The 18,606-nt window shown below is 26.3% G+C and overlaps 1 protein-coding gene across 1 annotated transcript; it reads left to right on the forward strand.

Annotated features, from left to right (window-relative positions):
- Positions 1-7,631: 7,631 nt before the first annotated feature.
- Positions 7,632-10,358, forward strand: LOC105359099 (trypsin-like). Its single transcript, XM_011495579.1, has 3 exons — positions 7,632-8,036; positions 8,824-9,090; positions 10,194-10,358. The coding sequence occupies exons 1-3, from the start codon at positions 7,845-7,847 to the stop codon at positions 10,356-10,358; spliced, it is 624 nt and encodes a 207-aa protein (XP_011493881.1). The 5' UTR covers positions 7,632-7,844.
- The last annotated feature ends 8,248 nt before the right edge of the window (positions 10,359-18,606 follow it).

Here is an 18,606-nt window from a genome sequence, read left to right on the forward strand (position 1 = left end):
TTTTTGTTTTTTTTTGGTGATTTTTTTTAGCCTTTAGGGGGGATGGTTTGATTGTGGGGAGATCGGATGTTGATAATGAATTATTAAATGCTTTGTAAAACGCGCGAACAGTGATTATATGAGGGATGAGGAGGACGAGGAGGGTGGAGGGAGGGGGGGGAGCGGTTAGACGCGGGTAGGTTTGAACGAGGGAGAGGCCAACCAAGTTCTTCGACATGTTATGACAATATGTAACAATAAGTTTCGAATAAAATTGTATCGAGCCGTTAAGATTTTAAAGCCGTTTGTTTGTGTAAAGCAAAGCAAGACTTTACGGAATTATTGTCAATGCATAGTATACGATGCGCATGTACAATGTGTATACGTAGACGATGACGGAGTCGATTGGTATTAATTTATAAATAATGTTGGTCAACCGCAAAATTCAAAGCCACTCGCTTTGTCTTTGAAAATAAAACAGAACAAAATATGTTTAGAAAATGAAATACCTTTCTTTATTAACACAAAAGTATAACGTATATCATAATCATAATTTTGCAATGTTAAATTATTTATTAAATAATACATTTATTGTAATACTGTAATGCCGTAATGCTGGCTTAATAATTAAAAATGAATTTAAATTTATCTCTTGATTCTAATTATCGTTCCTCGAAATAATTTCATAGCTTTTCGAAGTTTATTGGCTCGATAAGAACCGTACGTATTTTAATAATACTTTCGCAATATTCTCGCTAATTTTGAATTAATATTCCTACTTTTGGCGCACTCTTATCGTGTCTGTTTACAAAAGTTAATTGTCACAAGCATTACATTGTTATTATCGCGTGAAGTGGAAGAACTTTATAATATCAGTCAGTCGGTACTTTTAATTAACATCGATATCATTCCGCAATGCACGTATATTATTTATACGCGTGAGCTTAATTACTTAATATGTTTATAAAAGTGTCTTACGTACGTTTTTTTTTTTTTTTTTTTTTTTTTTTTTTTTTTTTTTTTTTTTTGATTTGTTTCAGGCCGATATTATTGTAGATAAAAAAAAATATTCTAATCAATGCTTCAATACTTCGTCGAAAATATTTAATTCAACTGACAATTTCTGTACATTATGTTTCCTCAACTTCATTAATTACGTCCAAAAGATTATTATAATCATAATAATCGACGTGACTAAAAAAATACCCTGTACTTATCTTGTTATTTTTCATGTAATAATATAATGACATCTATAATTTTATTTATATACTTTAAATCATGATTATCTCCAATGACATATGTGCCATTCGTTTTACCATATGCGTTATTAATTATTATAAATAATCATAAATTGAAGTGGGCGGATGGTGCATCGCGTTAACATAATATAATTATTCTGGACTGTTATTCTCTAATTCAATCAATGATAAAAATTTTAATATGAAATAACGAAATCTAACAAACATATAAAATTCATTGTTCAAGCGATTTAGTATTTACGGTGATGTGCGTGACTTGGAAGCACGTGATATGTAAATATTAATTTATACGTTTATAATTTAACTTGAATGAAAAATAAAATAAGCCGACGAATATGACTTATGGCTGTAAATTTATTACCTTTATTTATCATTTACCTCTTTTTTCTTTTATACATTATTTATTTACATACTTACGTATCCAGCAGATACCCGATGAATATAGGAATGAAGTTTCTCTCTCAATAAATTATGTTTAAATTGCGTGTTTACTCGTGCAAAATAATAATGACGGAAAGTGGAAGTCCATATTTCAAGTAATAGCGACTTATTATAGACATATTAAGCTTATCACATTTAAATCTTGCATTCATACAGCAAAATACTCATAAAGAGAAACAAGCTACTAAATATAAGTATTCGACCGATAATAATAATAATAATAATAATAATAACAACAACAACAATAACAACAATAATAAATTATAAATCAAAGTGTAAATATATTGGAAAGTGAATTGGAAGAGCAGCGTTAGAAGAGTTTATACAACGTATTAAGACATTAGATTATTCACATATTTTAATTATTTATTTAACGTTTGCTAAACTTCGAGTCGCACGTTTAGCCGCCGAGTAACTTTATTGCAGGTAAATGAATACTTTACATTCAATTGCCATTCGGATTAAGTTTTTTTTTTTAATCTTCCTCCCTATCGTATTTGAGATTTTTATTTTTATTCTCTCGATAAAACTCGATAAAACTCGATAAAACGCATATATTTTCCTCTATGCTTATAGGATTTATTCACTATACTTAATATATTCACTATAATTTAATATTTATTCTTGTAAATATAACCATTAAAGATATTCATTTATCATGATATTATTTATGTGATGATATATGTGAGATAATCAAAGCTTGGAATAATTATTATATAAAAAAACACTTTCGAAAAATTCTTCATCATTGCAAATCATTAAATCATTGAAGCAAACAGTAAAGCTATTAGATATTCAAATACGCATAATTAGAATTTAAATACAGAAATGAATTAATCTGCTGAGCCTCGATCAGCTCGCTAAAGAATAATATATACATTGTATGTGTAACTTAATAGGCGAATCGAGTTATTTCTAGAATATATAAACTCTCCAATACATTTGAAAATAAACTAAATTATAATTTACTATTTCAATTCTGACTTGAAATTATCCGTTCAAAATTATATAATATGTAAATACATTTTCGACTCACAGTTTATAATTTTAAAATTTGTTCGATCGTTTGAAAGCGTATGACGTAATGTCGACGATTAAATTCAATGAAACACAATAATAATGTAAATAAGGGGGGGGGGGGAAATGGATGGTAATCGAATGCGGTGTATTAATTAATATTTTCTCAATTAAAACGTATTTTTTCTTTACTTTTTTTCATTCATCGTTTCATTGTAATTGCCATTCGATCGAATTAACCGATTGGATTCCCGATTCGACAATGCAGACACCAGGATGTGTCGATTATTAATTAATTAACGCGTTTGCCCCTTCGATTTGTAAGAGCAGCGATAAGCGAATGACATCGGAGCTCGACTAATTTTCTCCCAAACAGCTGCGCCGTTAATTTCCATGTGCGCAATGCAGCTTCAAAACTAAAAAAGAAAATGTAATTGGGAGTTCGTTGGCCGAAAATACGCCGAATATCATCGATATAATTCTTCAATAATGTCGACATACTTTAGTCTGGTTTTTTCTTACGTTGATAAGAAACTTTACAGCGAAGAAACTTAATTTTCGATATTATAAGTAAATAAAATAGAATTATAATAAAAGCTCGTTGAATCATTCTCAACAGAGAAAATTGAAATAAATTCGATTAAAGTTTGTTATTTAAAAAAAAATTTTTAATTTTATCATTATTACACTCTGCCACGAAGAATGTAATAAATAAATAAGTGCTCGTTTCATATGAAATAAAGAAATTAATTGTGTTTTGAAAAAAAAAATGTAATTTTGAATCGACGTGCTTGAATGTGGCCGATTCTCTTTCAGGTTATATGCGTTTCTATGCATTGTGAAACAATTTTGAGAAAAATCCTGCAAACAAATTATCTTCATAATGATTCATCTTGCGATCCCGCACTGTCGCGCAAATTTGGAGGCTGTAGAGATCAATGGACAATGCTTATGGAGCACGAAATAGAGGAAAGAGTATCGGATCTCGCGATCGTCGGAGAAAGCGACAGAAGAGAATTTTTCCTGCAATTGAACGTTCGGAGAAAAGTGCCGACCTCGTATTATATGCACAATTTCTACATACGCGATCTATGTGGTGAATTATACACTAATTTGCGTTACTTATGCGCGTGTATCTGATCCGATCTAATTAATTAAAAAAAAAAAACAAAAAAAAAAAAAAAAGAAAGAAAAGTGTGCCAAGTACAAATATTATTTTGCAATTCCGATTATGTCTTACGCTCAAGTCATTCTCATAAATTCTACATCTTACAATTAATCATTAAGTATTTAAAATGTTTTCTATTTGCGGTCGTACGTTATTTATAAACGAAATTCATCGTTACCAATCGAAAGCGTTGTTCATTATTCACGTTTCTTTTCACTTCTTCCCATTATGCCAATGCTCTCTATTTATTTATCCCTTCGCCCGATACACATATTTCCGCACCCATAATTTATAGCGATCAATCATCTATATGACAAAATACATTCCATTACAAAGATTTCGCCACTTTTCTATGCTTCAAAAATATAGTGTCTTTTTTTTTTTTTTTTTTTTTTTTTTTTTTTTTTTTCATCGCCACGTTTGTTCACGTGAACTGACTTCACGTTAATTATGTAAAATATCGGTCATCGTTCTCAGTTAATGCAGTTAATGAGCTCTGCCGTTAGTGTGTTAGTGGCATTTTCCACCTGCACCTCGTGAAACATTGCACTGCTTTTCCGCCCAGCAATCAATCACTTGAATTCTCACAAATGAATTCTCATATTTATTACAGCAGTTGCAATCCTTAGTTTGATTAGCAATTACGCTTATTATCCCGATGTAATTATTTCACGAACCTTATCAATATCATTGGTACGAGTAAATGGATCTATTTTTAATCTTTCGTTAAACTAGATGAAGCTTTTTTTTTTTTTTTTATTTTGCCTCTCCTCTTCGTCTCTTTTCCCCCTTTTTTTTCTCATACTCAATACATTAATTTCAATAGAATTACTTTCACTGGTTCAAGAATTACCAGCATAAGGTAAATTAACCTTTTGCAATTAAATTAAACTCATAGCAGACGGATACGTACATTAGGATTCTGAGTAATCAAGCATTCAGGTATTAACGTCATAACGTTATTCACGAATTTTAAAAAATTTTGTTTGTTTGTTTTGTTTTCTTTTCTTTTGTTTTGTTTTAATCAATCGCATCCCTAAGAAAATGATGCTTAATAAAAATTGAGGATATTAATGACGTTTTACAATTTGCGGAGTAGCAAGCACTCGCGAAACGAAAGTAAAATCGTTACGTGTGTGAAAAGTGCCTCACCTCCGGTGGCGATAGGCTTAACCGTACAGTAACAATTGATTATTTTGTAATATTTATCGTATAAATAAATGTAATAATTTGGGAATCGATTAAAAAAAAAAAAAAAAAAAAAAAAAAAAAAAAAAAAAAAAAAAAAAAAAATGGTCGCTTAGATGGTGGATTTGAAAAACCGAATTTAAGGATATTCGTAGGTCATTGTAAATTGATGTAATATGGGATATCGTTAGAATTGAATTATCAAATATAAATTTTTGATTAATGTTCATTAGGTTGTTGGATGGCAGTGCAGACGTAATCGTTATATTGGAGATTTTTGGATTTTCACTGCAATAAAAGCATTTGAAATCTTACTCAATCTCGATGACACTTGCGAAGTTTGAAAACTTGGGCAAGAAAAATTGAATTTGAAAATTCAATATTTGTGTATTTTCTCTTTTTATTTTTACTATTATACCAAGTTTTCTTTGTTTTTTGTTTTTTGTTTTTTGTTTTTAGTTTTTTGTTTTTTGTTTTTGTTTTTTTTTTTTTTTACACGATAAGTATAATAAACAAAATATTGACAAGATTATAATTGTACGTTGAGATTATTAGTAAATTTTATTCGACCCCTTAATGAAAAGAGAACTTCCCTCGGTGCTTCATTAATTTTAAAGAATCGAGAGCTTCTTAAAGGCTGTCAAATCTTTGTCTTAGTTTTTGTCTTTATTATTTCACACGTGGACCAGCGCCTCTCATGTAATTACGCCGCACCTCTTTTTTATGTCACGACATATCCGAATGTACTTAACAAGTCCATTTTATAGAGCAAAGCAAAGCCCGAATTGCCGAATTCGATTCTTGGTAAGAAAGAAAAGGAAAAAAAGGAAGAAAAAAAAAAACACTCGAGCATTACTGGTGAATTTAACAAAGAATTTGTTGAATTAATCGACTTAGAGGTAATTAGATGAATTTTATGAAGAATTTAATAATGAATATCGTATGTCGAGCCTTTACCATATTATCCATATTATTGTCTTTGCCAACAGAAACTACTTTCATTGCGATTTAATTGAAAATCTTAAAGCTGCGTTTTGATCTTACACTATCTAATATTCTTATAATAAAATCTTTTATATTATTTCATAGTATAAATATGCCTCCTTTATTTTCCATAAATTTACATTCAATACCTTTATATCGCAGTAAAAAAAAAAAAAAACAAAAAAAAACAAAAATTCAAATTCCCACGCATATTATAATTTGGAGAAGTTTGATGAATTTTATTTTAAATGTTATTATGTTAAAGACCATTAATAAAGTATTGCGATGATATTTTTACTTTCAATGTTTGATTAATTCTGTATTACAAATTATTTGAAGAAAATGACATTACAATACATATACTTACAATTTATTTTTACTACTTATGAGTATTAAATAATGGAGTCGGTGATATAAGCTTGATAAAGTTCGTAATTCTCGTAGTAAAATTCGTGTAATTTCTTATCTTATACTATAAATTTTTTTTTTTTTTTTTTTTTTTTTTTTTTTTTTTTTTTTTTTTTTTTTTTTTTTAAAGATTTAAATATAAACATTACATTTTGTTTTTTCATTTATAGTGTCTTTTAAATTTTTGTCGAAGTAGTAAGGTATAAAAGAATTTTTTTTTTTTACTTTTAGTATAAAAATTAATATAAGTTCATAAATCGCTAAATTTTCCTTCTTACACGTACAAATATTATTGTTTTAAATATAACAACATTATTTCGATTTTTCATTGGGTTAATAAAAATTTTTATTAAATTTTTATTAAACTAAATTCATCGAATCTTTAATCGTTTCATTCCTTTAATCAAAATATCATTGCAATCTTCGTGAGTCAAAGAATTTATTAATTTTTCTTATTTATATTCTTGTTTTCTCAATTTTTCATTTTCATCTATATACGATATCTTTCATTAATTACCGATAGACTTTGTCAATAAGTCGTATTCCTCGACAATTTATCAATTTCATTCCATAATCATTATAAACTTCAATAATTTATTCAATAATTATTATTTACAGTACATATAAATTATTATCCCGAGTAATGAAAATTTCTACCCACTCTTCATATCCCTGCTAAGCCAGTCTCCACGTTCCATCCGCTACGCTATTTCCCGAAAAATTTTCCTCCAATAATGAAAGTCGATACGTTTATTTTATACATCGAGCTCATCAACCCCATTCCAATAATAAACAAGTTGAGCTTCCCTTTAAAGGTAAACTCCGTTATATTTACGAAGCGTTAATTAAATCGCCATTATTATTATTATTATATCAATTATTAATTAATTGCAATGTACGAGTACATTCAGACTTATCCTTCAGACTTCAATGAGACTTATTGTACGATATATTATGTCCGTATTGAAAAAGTTGGCTAAAATTGTATGTCTGCCTTGCTTTATTGCACGTGTCGCAGTTCTTACGAATTTTCGACTGTATTTAATTCATTTTAATAGCGAAATAAATTAATTTTAGCATGCGACTCAGGATTTCTGCTTTCCTTGGAGAATGTGTAGTGTTTTGTAAGTAACGACAAAACCATTAATTGAATTTAATCAATCGCCCAACCACTGGCACATAACAACTCTTGCTTGTATTATAATTTTGAGAAACTGAATTTTCCATCCTCTTTAGACAATCTGTTCATTCATCTCTACACGGAAGCTTTATATGGCGAAAATGTTAATCCCGTGGAGGCTAATTCCACTCGATTTCCCTATGTCGTTGGAATTGTTAAACTCAAGGATATACCTCTAAACATACAGAGAGATTACGAATGTGTGGGTACCCTCATATCAATGCGAGACGTTTTAACAAGTGAGCATTGCTTTTATGGCGCAATCGTCGAAGGTATTAAGATACTCGTGGGCTCGATTAAGTTGAGCCAAGCTACACAATTCTCCCCAGAATGGTGGATAAGTTATAACAAATGGGCTGTAGTTAATGGTATAGATACTCAACATTACGACAATGACATCGTTGTAATAAGGGTAAAGAATTTTTCTTATTTTTACATCAATATTACATTAATCGTCAGACGAAAGTATATATTTTTAAATTGTGACGCTGCGGGATATTGAAAAATATTCTAAAGTATAAATGCTACCTCTCATTTTCCGTCTGTTTTTAATGTTTAAGTATTTCACCGTTATTTTTATATCGGAAATAAAACAAAACAAAACAAAAAAAAACAAAACAAAAAAAAAACATTTGGAGAATATAAAATTTTAAATATAATTATGATTTACAAACAGATTGATTATAATTTTAAATTTTACTCAATGTCAATGAGCATTGTTATTTTAATTTCAATTATTTTTATGCATAACGTGTATAATAGTAATAATATAATTTTTTAATATTCAGATAAAGTTCAATAGAATGTTTATAAAATTTTGCTTCGTTACATTTCATTATTTATTAATTTTTCATTTAACGTAACTTATTATGCGAAATTCATAAGATCATTTTCTTTTATATACATTACAATAACTTAAAGTTATTACTTTTGTTGTTGTTGTTGTTGTTGTTGTTGTTGTTGTTGTTGTTGTTGTTGTTTTGTAATTATTTTATTTTTTTTTTCTTATTTTGTTCAACTATTGAATGTATAACGAAAATATCGCGGTAATTCCATTCCCCACTACTGATCACGTACTTTGCCACTCTAATTGCATCGATGTATACATGATCGACGTTTCCATAAATCTAATATTTTTTTTGTTCTTCTAATTTTAACAAATTATCACGTGGAAATTTTAAGCACAGCATATGTTTTAGTTATTAGAAGAGGTACGTGGCGAAACGAATGCACGAATTGCAATGCTTTCTTATAGTTTTCTGCCATTACGTGGAACAAACGTTGAAATAGTAGGTTGGGGCATATTAAATAATAGAAATATGTCGGATGTTCTGCAAATTGCTGCTACGGAAATCTTAGCTAACGATGCTTGTGGAGATAGAGTTACTGCACTTGATGGAGACAGAGTTACTTTTGATAGCCGATACATATGCACTTATACAGAGCCTTGCATCTTATTACAATTTGTAAGTAATTGTTTCAATCTATTGTCATCTCTATGTTGTGTACATGCAAAGCTCACGAACATATTTCAGCAAAATTATATAGGAAACATTCTTCTAGTATATTTGCATATATTATTTGTGTAATTAACAATTATTATTAATGAGCAGTGTTATAAAAAGCTTCCATGTTAAAAAGCTCTAAAACTTTCTACTGACTCCTCGGCCTTTGGTCGTCGTGTGTGTGTGTGTGTGTGTGTGTGTTTTTTACCCTACTCCTCCATTATTTGGCAGCCCATTGGTCTAAGCTAGAAGTTATTATTATTGTCTGGAAATCTTATATGTTCATTGAATATATATACAATTACAAGATTTTGTAATTTCTAAAATGATTAATCGACTAAATGATAAAGAAAAGGAGCTTTAGTTTCATTTTACAAATTTTACTCGATGCATTCTAAAAGAATTGCAATTAAAAATATTTTGTTGCATAACAATGGAGCATAAAAAAAGTACACAACTTTTTTAACGCTATTTACAAAAATTTTGTTTCTCAGATTCCTAATAAACTATTGGAAATCTTTTAACATTTATTATCTTTTTTCTTTCTTTTTTTTCTTCTTTTTTTTTTTTCGAATTACGTGTTTCTTAATACAAATTTTATCGTTCTTCTTTTTTTTTTTCGAATTACGTGTTTCTTAATACAAATTTTATCGCGTCTCATTATTCTATATAATTATCGATTTTTGTCCTATCATATTTTGACAACATATTTATATACCATAATGCCTGATAATTCATTGTTTTACAAATGAAATGTCATTTAAATATTTATTATAATTGACAATAAGTGCTTGATAATAAGTCTATTATGATAAAATGTGTTATGTAGCACAAACAAAATTGCATAAAGTTTGATCTTTGTCGCTATTACATTACTAAATTTGGTATATGATGTTAACAGTCTATATGGTTGCATAATAAACCTAATTAACGTTATAATAATCATGGGAATCGTCATAGTCGTGTTTTTATTATATTTAATTTCTGATATTTTTCACTCATGTAAGTTAGACGTGGTATGCCCTTGTAAATGCATATTCATATCTTTGTAATTATCCTTTTAGGGAGACAGTGGTGGACCGCTTATACATAATAATGAAGTTGTTGGTATTAATATAGGAACGTGTCCCGTCTTAGATGTTGTCATTCATCCTGCAAAAGTAAACATTCATCTTGCTACGAGGTATTATAAACGATTTATACAAGATATTGTATACGAGTATTTATAATATTCTTCTACATACGTATATGTATATTTTTATATATACATATTTATTTATATTTAAATAATAAAAAAATATATCAATACAATTTATGGAAATTGTTATGATTATTTCTATGAGGCCCTTGGGAATTTACTCTGAATGTAATGGGCTTTATTTGCTTATATATTTTTATCGTAAAGAAGAGTTTTAGATAATTATTAGAATTTACAATATTATTATTAATGTCGTATAATGTAATTAATTAATTTTGTTAAATGAAAAAAGATAGTTATTGGCTGAATTTTGAATGAAATATTATCTATATGTTTCTTTGCAGTTAATATTAATCGTTTATCATTAATGTTAATTTGTGATTAATGGGTTTAACAAACATTAATTTAATTAATCATATTTATCATAGGCATTAAATAGTAATGGAATTTAAAAGTGTAGACATTTTTTTAATATATATATATATATATATATATATATATAATTGTTATATTTTAAAGAAATAAAGCAAATAAATTAATTTAAAAATATGAAGATTCATTTTACTCGTGGGATGTCTAAGCCACCCTTGGCTTACGTATTTTAAGAAAAATCATTAATTCAGCAAAGATATATGATACTATTAGTGAATATTTATATTAATACAAATACAAGTTTCCGTAGCCATTATTTCAAATATATAAAACAAATTCTGATAAACAAATAATTAGTCTTGATTTAAAGACAAATTTGAACGAATGAATTATTATTTTATTTTAATATTCTCATTAAATATGAAAATATGTATGAATTAATATTTACACGGCAAAACACCACAAATCTTGAACATGTCTTTCTTTGCAAACGTAAAACTAAAAAAACTTTAAATAATAATCGTTAATATTAAAAAAAAAAAAAAAAAAAAGAAAAAGATCATTTGATTATATAAATTATAAAAATTTGCAATTTCATTCGTAAGTGTTAGGATAAATATTTATTAAATAAAAACATTAAGCTACTATAAGAATATAAATTCTATTTTTTTTTTATCAATTCAGTTATAATTAATTCCATATTCGTCTACATTTGTTTTGCAACCCTAATGAATTGTAAAAATATTTTTCAATTAAACTCATCGATTAGATAATAAAGCATTTTTAAGCTTTTAAACAATATTTTCAACCTCTTCAAAGTTATAAAATAAGACAATAATTATTTATTACAATAAATTGTTTAATAAAATTTCTACTTACATAATGTATGTACCGAGAGAATTTTATAAAAACTCTATTTAATAAACGAGAAGTGAATAATTATATGATTATTTGTATTTTATTACATATCTTTAATTCGCACATAATTACGAAATAAATAAATCAAGCATTATTTATACATATTTTCAAATTATTTATAAATCGAATTCAATTGAATCGTTGCTATATATATATATATATATATATATATATATATATATAGTTTATTTAGATTTTTAAGTTAAGTGATTAAGGTGAAAATAAAATTTTTTCCAAGCTATTAATTGAATAGATTAGCGACAATTCTGTATAGTTATATCAAATTATTCATATAATTATTTAATAGATGGAAATTGTCTAAAGCTGTTTTTATTAATGTTTATTATTAAATCTGAAAAGTTAAATTTGTCTGAACTGAAAATATTTAATGAATTATAAAGATATTTATAATTTCAATCACTTTTATTGATCCAACTTTTATTTGAGTTTTAATTTTTTTTTTTTTTTTTAACGAATATTCAATGCATATTATAACAATATTTTGTTAATAAAATATGTTATAATTTTTTTAATTTTATTTTTACAAAAATGAATATACGTCAATGATAAAAGTTAAAAGTATTTTACTGATGTAAAATATTTGTTGAAATAAAATTCTTATCTCTTAGACAATCTTGTACTATGTTATTTTCCGGATATCTTGGATCGAAAATCATATAGGAAAAGCAGATAAAAATAAATTTATTATTAACATAACAATTTTAAAAATTCCTAAACTAAATACCAATTTAGAAATATTGAATTGCACTTTAATATGATTAGTTCGCAAAACGATATTCTCTTTTCTGTAAATGACTAACAGACTCAAATGTTCATAGTGTTCATATCGAAGTTCGATAGATTGGCTTAAATTACATTACATCGTATCCGTCACGATGATTAAGATTTAATCAATAGACTTGATAATACCAAGACACTGCTGAATACCTGGAAATGTTTGTTTTCACCAGATTAAACTATTTTCTAATTTGAAATAATTTCCAATTATTAATTAATTTTATTGATAGACAAAAATTTCTTTTCAATTTATCCTAAAAGCATTTACTGTAAATTTAACGTGATTTTCTAGTTTCTACATTATAAAAACATTTCTATATATTATATATAATACAATTATCTAAAAACGAATTAAAAATGAATAGCAATAATGGTTATTATCACCATTATATTTGTTATTTGGTTAATATAAGTAGTAATATAAGTTGGCTTATATTTGCAATAAAAAATGACATCAGTTATAAAAACTGTAAATTATGTTTAAATATATAATTACAAATAGATGAGTTTCATATATTCAAATTATGATATAAATAGAGCAATAAAGCAAGTTACGATGTTGTTCATTTTTCCTTTCGTGCAAAAGATTTATGGCATATTTTTTGCAAAAAAAGTACGAGATATATATTATATCAGGTATATTGAAAATTTCAATTTAATATTTTTATTATTTGGCAAAAAATATAATCTATTGTAATTAAAAATTTCCATTCAATTTAAAACAAATGTAAATTCATATATAGAATATCAAGATTATCATTATTAATTTGTTGTTACCACTATATAATAAAAAAAAAAATATTGAATACTTTAATTTTTTAATTTAATTGTAATTCTTCATCTCCAATAAATATTGATTTATTGAATTTCAGAAGACAACAGCATCTACTAAATTTATTTTAGTAGATAAAGAAATAAATAACAATTAATCATTAGTAAGCCAATAAATATCTCTTTTCTATAAATATGAACCATATTCTTTTCATTTACTGATTATAAATATCATTTCCAAAATCAGCTCTTTCACATAAATAATGAAAAACTGTTATATATTTATTGACCTTGAATTATCATATAATAAATAGTAATAGAATAATAGTAAATAATATATTTTTCAATTTCACCCTTAAAATCAGTTTATCCTTAAACCTTAAAATTTTAAATCCTGCTAAGTTCTCGTATATAAATTAAAATCTTATATAAAATTTGATAAAAATAAATATTTTTCAAAATCAAATTATACCTATTTAATTTATAAAAAAAAAAACAAAACAATTTCATTATATATATATATATATATATATATGATATCTGAATTGATGATTTAAGTATTGAATATAATAAATTTGTAAAATTCTAAAATTCAGGAAATTTGGGTTTAATATTATATGAATAAGACGGTATGTTTATAATTACTAATACTCTAATTTAACGTAGGTAATTATTTTATATAAATAAATTTATATAAAAATTTTTGGTTTACATATTGTTGAATATATTGTTGACAAATGAAATTTAAAAAACGTTAAATTTTCGAACAAGTATTTAATAAAGAAAACAAAATGATGAATTACACATGTACATGTAAAAATAAACAACTAGATTAAGCGACTAAATTTTAATGAAATGAAAAAAGATTATTAATTACGTAATCAGAAATTTTAATTTATTAACTATTACGGCATTTAATTATTTAATTATTTAACTATTACGGCAATATAATAAAACATATAAATATTTTACCGAAACTAGAAGTAAGTTTAACGATTTAAAAATCTATTTATAATTAAACTTCATTGTCGGTAATTTGTATCTAAATTAATAATTTACGAAAAAAATATACTATTTCTTTATTTATACTATACATATTTAAGGAGAAACCACTTATTCTACGATTATATGACATAATCGAATTCAAGTTTATAATTTTATAAAACAATCTAACCTACAATCGCTTCAAAGTCTTCCTATTTACAGACAAATATTAATCTATCTATTAAAAATTCCGTTAAATTGTCATAAATAAATCTATTTTATGTTAAGTGTAGAAAAAATACAATGAAAATAATAGAATTATATTATATAATTAACTGAAGGGAGTATTGATTAAAAAAAAAAAAAAAAAAAAAAATTATCCAAAATATGCAAAGGAATAAATTAAAAAATATAATGTTCTTGGAGTAATATGTATTTTACGGAAATTGAATAGTAATATTTTTTTTTTTTTGTTACTTGACAATTATACACATTCTCTTTGAATGATAAAATTAGATATAAAAAGAAAAAAAAACACTCCAGAAGGCCGGCGATAATTGCACTTTTTTTTTCAAATATATTTTATTAAAAATTGATTGACCAACAACAGAATATCGGATAAAAATATTTTCGATTCATTGATATTGAAGTCACAATGAGAAATGTCGTAATAACTAACTACGAGTCAGATGTAAGATAATAAAACATATTATTAATCTTTACATATAAGTAAAATAATTAAACAATTTTATAAAAGTTTTATTTTATTAAATTTTTGATAAAATACGGCTGTAGTTTTACACCTCCTTAGTTATTTAAACTTATTTAGATTTATAGCGATTTTACCATTTAATTACGAAAATATCTCTATATTTTATTGGAAATTCACCTTTGATAGTGAAGCCATTCTATATTTCTTAATTTATTTAGATTTCATTTTAAGCTATCTATAATTAATTGTCAAATAATAACAATCTGGATCAATAATCCAATTAATTAAATTGGAAACTAATTGTTAAAAATAGCAATAATCCAATGATTAGTATTGCCTAAAGGTATCTTAATATTTTCATTATTGTATTGTCAAATTAGCAAGTGATTTAATTTATGAAAAATGAAAAATATGAAATAATTATGAAATATAATTATTTTAATAGAAATTTAAAATATCCTTCGTTATAAAAGACTTGATTTATTATTATATTATTTGTAATTCGTATTGAATAAAATCAGAATAAAATCAAATACTTACACTTGGCTGAATGTCTGTTCACACATTTTCTTCTGAAATTTAGGGACGAACATCTTGTTTATAGTTTAATTTAGTTCATTAATTTTACATGCCAAAGTATCGACAGTGCAGAGTTGCGTGTACACGTGTGCGCATATGTATACACACGCAGCACACGCAACACACACACACACACACACATATATATATATATATATAAATATATGCATGTACTATCTTTTCTGTGAGTATTCAAATTAAATATAAACTTCCATTTATTTCAATTAATTTTTCAACTATGTTTCTTATTGAAAATAAAAATTAATATTTTAAAGAAGGAGGTAAGAAACATTTATATTTTAAAACTTCTTGTGTGGGCTTGTCATTTTATTGTAAATTTAAATCTATTATAAATTTTACTGCTAATTTTTATCTCTTTATCATCTATTTCTTAATTTATTTACATACTAATTTCAATTTTTACTTAAAGTTACAATATCTTAAAATATGAAGATCTATAACTTTCTATTATCAAAATATAAATAAATTACAATTTCTCAATAAAAAATTTTTTTTTTTTAAAAATTTATAAATTTACAAACCTGAATTTGATTAAATATTTTAAAATTAAACTATTTTTTTAATATTCTAAATGTACAACCTATGATTTTAAATAGTTATAGCGAAGTTTGAAACCTCACAAAAAAAAAAAACATTTTTTTCCATATCAAACAACGGTTAGCACAAGATTTTTTTTATTTACAAATATTATCGTTGAAATTAAAGTTACAAAATTGTTGTATTCGACGTATTATGCATAAATAGGCATCCTGTCTTGATAAAAAACAAAAAAAAACAAAAAAACAAAAAAAAAAAATAAAATAAATAAAATAAAAAAAAAAAAAAAATAATAAAATTAACTTTTAAGTTATACTTCTTTTCTTTAATTTTTATTAATATAAAAAAAAATACCAGCGCAAAAACTATGACCCTGAGTCATCAAATTAACATAAAACTGTGGATTATACAAAGACCTTTTTGTATGAAATTGTTCATTTAATCTATAATGTACAAATAAACAAAAAAACTGATAAAGAAAAACGTATCAATTATTCCCGCATTGTTATCTAATGATTTTACAGAAACTAAAAAAACTAGTAGAAAGTCTGAAATTAGTGTAAAATAAATTGTCAGTTAATTAAAAGCAAACATATCCACAGAAGACAACAGAAGGGATTTTTCTTTTTAAGTAAAGAAATTTCTCACATAGTAACACATCATCTCGATTCTCACTTGTAACTCGTAATATTTACAGGATTAACATTTTACAAGCATTGAAAAAGTAAAAGAAAATGATTGAAAGGTTCGAATAGCCTTGACACAAAAGTATCGTCTTTATTTCTATAAACCATCCGATGAATTCCATTGCACCGTGCCGATTTTTTTAATCCTCCTTTTTCGCTCTATAGCGCTATAACAGCAGCACTTTTTTTTTTTTTTTTTTTTTTTTTTTTTTTTTTTTTAAATTGATGAACAGACAGACTAAACGATACAACGCCAAAGCTTTTTCTGTGGGAGAAAAAACTCACCTACGTCCATTTGCTCATCGACCCACCACAATGATTTCTCTCTCTCTTTCTCTCTCAATTTCTCTCAATCTCTCTTTCGTGCTCTCTTTCTCTCGTGAAAAATATCACATTTTACACTCTAAGGGCGCTAAGAAAATCCTCGAATTTCAAATGGTTTGCCTACTGACTCGTACGTAACACGCTACTTCCCAGTCTTGTTTTTTTTTCCTTTAATCTAAATCATTACTTTAGGTGGACACCGTAAATGCATCGCGCTGCTTCAGGATAATGTGGGGGAATGTGACGTCTAATGTTCATGCGGGACGTTTCTTATTTAATACTGAATCGTTTCTAGGCCATCTTGTTTGGCGTACGCTTCGGCTGAAGGCCTCTTTATCACTTCGCACTGTATCTTTGTTTAACAAGTCGTTCATAGCTAGTATTATCTCTATAAGATTTTATGTCGTCCTTCAACAGAAGCGCATCGCAAAACAAGACGTACTTGTACATATCCTGGTTTTCGAACAAAATCAGTTGTACTTCATTAAGGATACCGTATTATGATGTAAATCATAAAAAATTCATTTCGACGAATTGAAAATTTAATATACAACATCTCTTGATACACAATTACATCGGTCATCGTCATGCTGGGATTTTTTTAAATATTTTAATTTCTCTAAAATAGAATAATTCATTACAATAAAGTTTAATTCTACTTATATCAACTCTAAAAACTCGCATAAAAATATAAAAAATCTGTAATTTTTAAAAATATTTTACTTCGCAGTATCCTTAATGCACGCAGAGTCTTCTTCGCAATCGATCTGCCTCAAAGGATACTCTGCGAGTGAAGTGAGCCTCGTGTCCCTTCGAACCCGTACTCGTACAGGTTAGGTAAAGGTTAATTGAAATTCTTGTAAGCGAATCCCCAAAACAGATCTTTTATTGATCAAAAAATAAGGGACGACGATGATAATAATGAGTTTGATTCTCTGCGTCACTATAGATGTACCGAACCATGACACGTAAGTAGTAACTAAGACTAACGCATCTGTACATGTTTCGATACAAAGTGCACTCGCAGCGTATGTGTGCAGTTTCTTTTTTTTCCTTTTTTTTTTTTTTTTTTTTTTTTTTTACAATTTTAACAGTGTGTCTGCAGTCTGTATCGTGTAAATAGGCAGGTCGTTTTTCTCAAGTACACTCTATCTTCTTGCACTCGCTCCTTCACTTTCGTTATTTCTGCCCGTTTCGTTATTCTTCTTCTGCTTCTTCTTCTTCTTCTTCTTTTTTTTCTTTAGAAGAGCCTATCTAAACCACCACATTATCTCTCACAAAGACTAGCTTTCTTTTTTTTTTTTTTTTTTTTCAAACGATCCAAAATAAACTAAGGGCACTTTTAGTGGCTTATGCCCTGACCTTTTTCAAATTTTATGAAAAATCCAATTTCAACCGTTGTTAAGATTTTACTCCTTTACATTACTCAAAAACTTTTCGCACACTTCTATGGTAGAAAAGCTATAATCAAATTGTATTAATCTTCGTTTTTCTTTTAAAAACTGCTCACTAGCATCTTACTGATCTAAAAGTTTTCACTAAACAGTCCTACGAATTGACCTTTGCACAGCGAAGGT

This window comes from Ceratosolen solmsi, unplaced genomic scaffold (genome assembly GCF_000503995.2).
Source record: "Ceratosolen solmsi marchali unplaced genomic scaffold, CerSol_1.0 scaffold1, whole genome shotgun sequence".
NCBI classification, from domain to species: Eukaryota; Metazoa; Arthropoda; class Insecta; order Hymenoptera; family Agaonidae; genus Ceratosolen; species Ceratosolen solmsi.

Coding starts and splice junctions, on each gene's coding strand:
- LOC105359099 (XM_011495579.1), top strand. CDS start 7,845: ATGCGAGACGTTTTAACAAGTGAGCATTGCTTTTATGGCGCAATCGTC. Junction 8,037..8,823: donor ATGACATCGTTGTAATAAGG/GTAAAGAATTTT, acceptor CATATGTTTTAG/TTATTAGAAGAGGTACGTGG. Junction 9,091..10,193: donor CTTGCATCTTATTACAATTT/GTAAGTAATTGT, acceptor TTATCCTTTTAG/GGAGACAGTGGTGGACCGCT.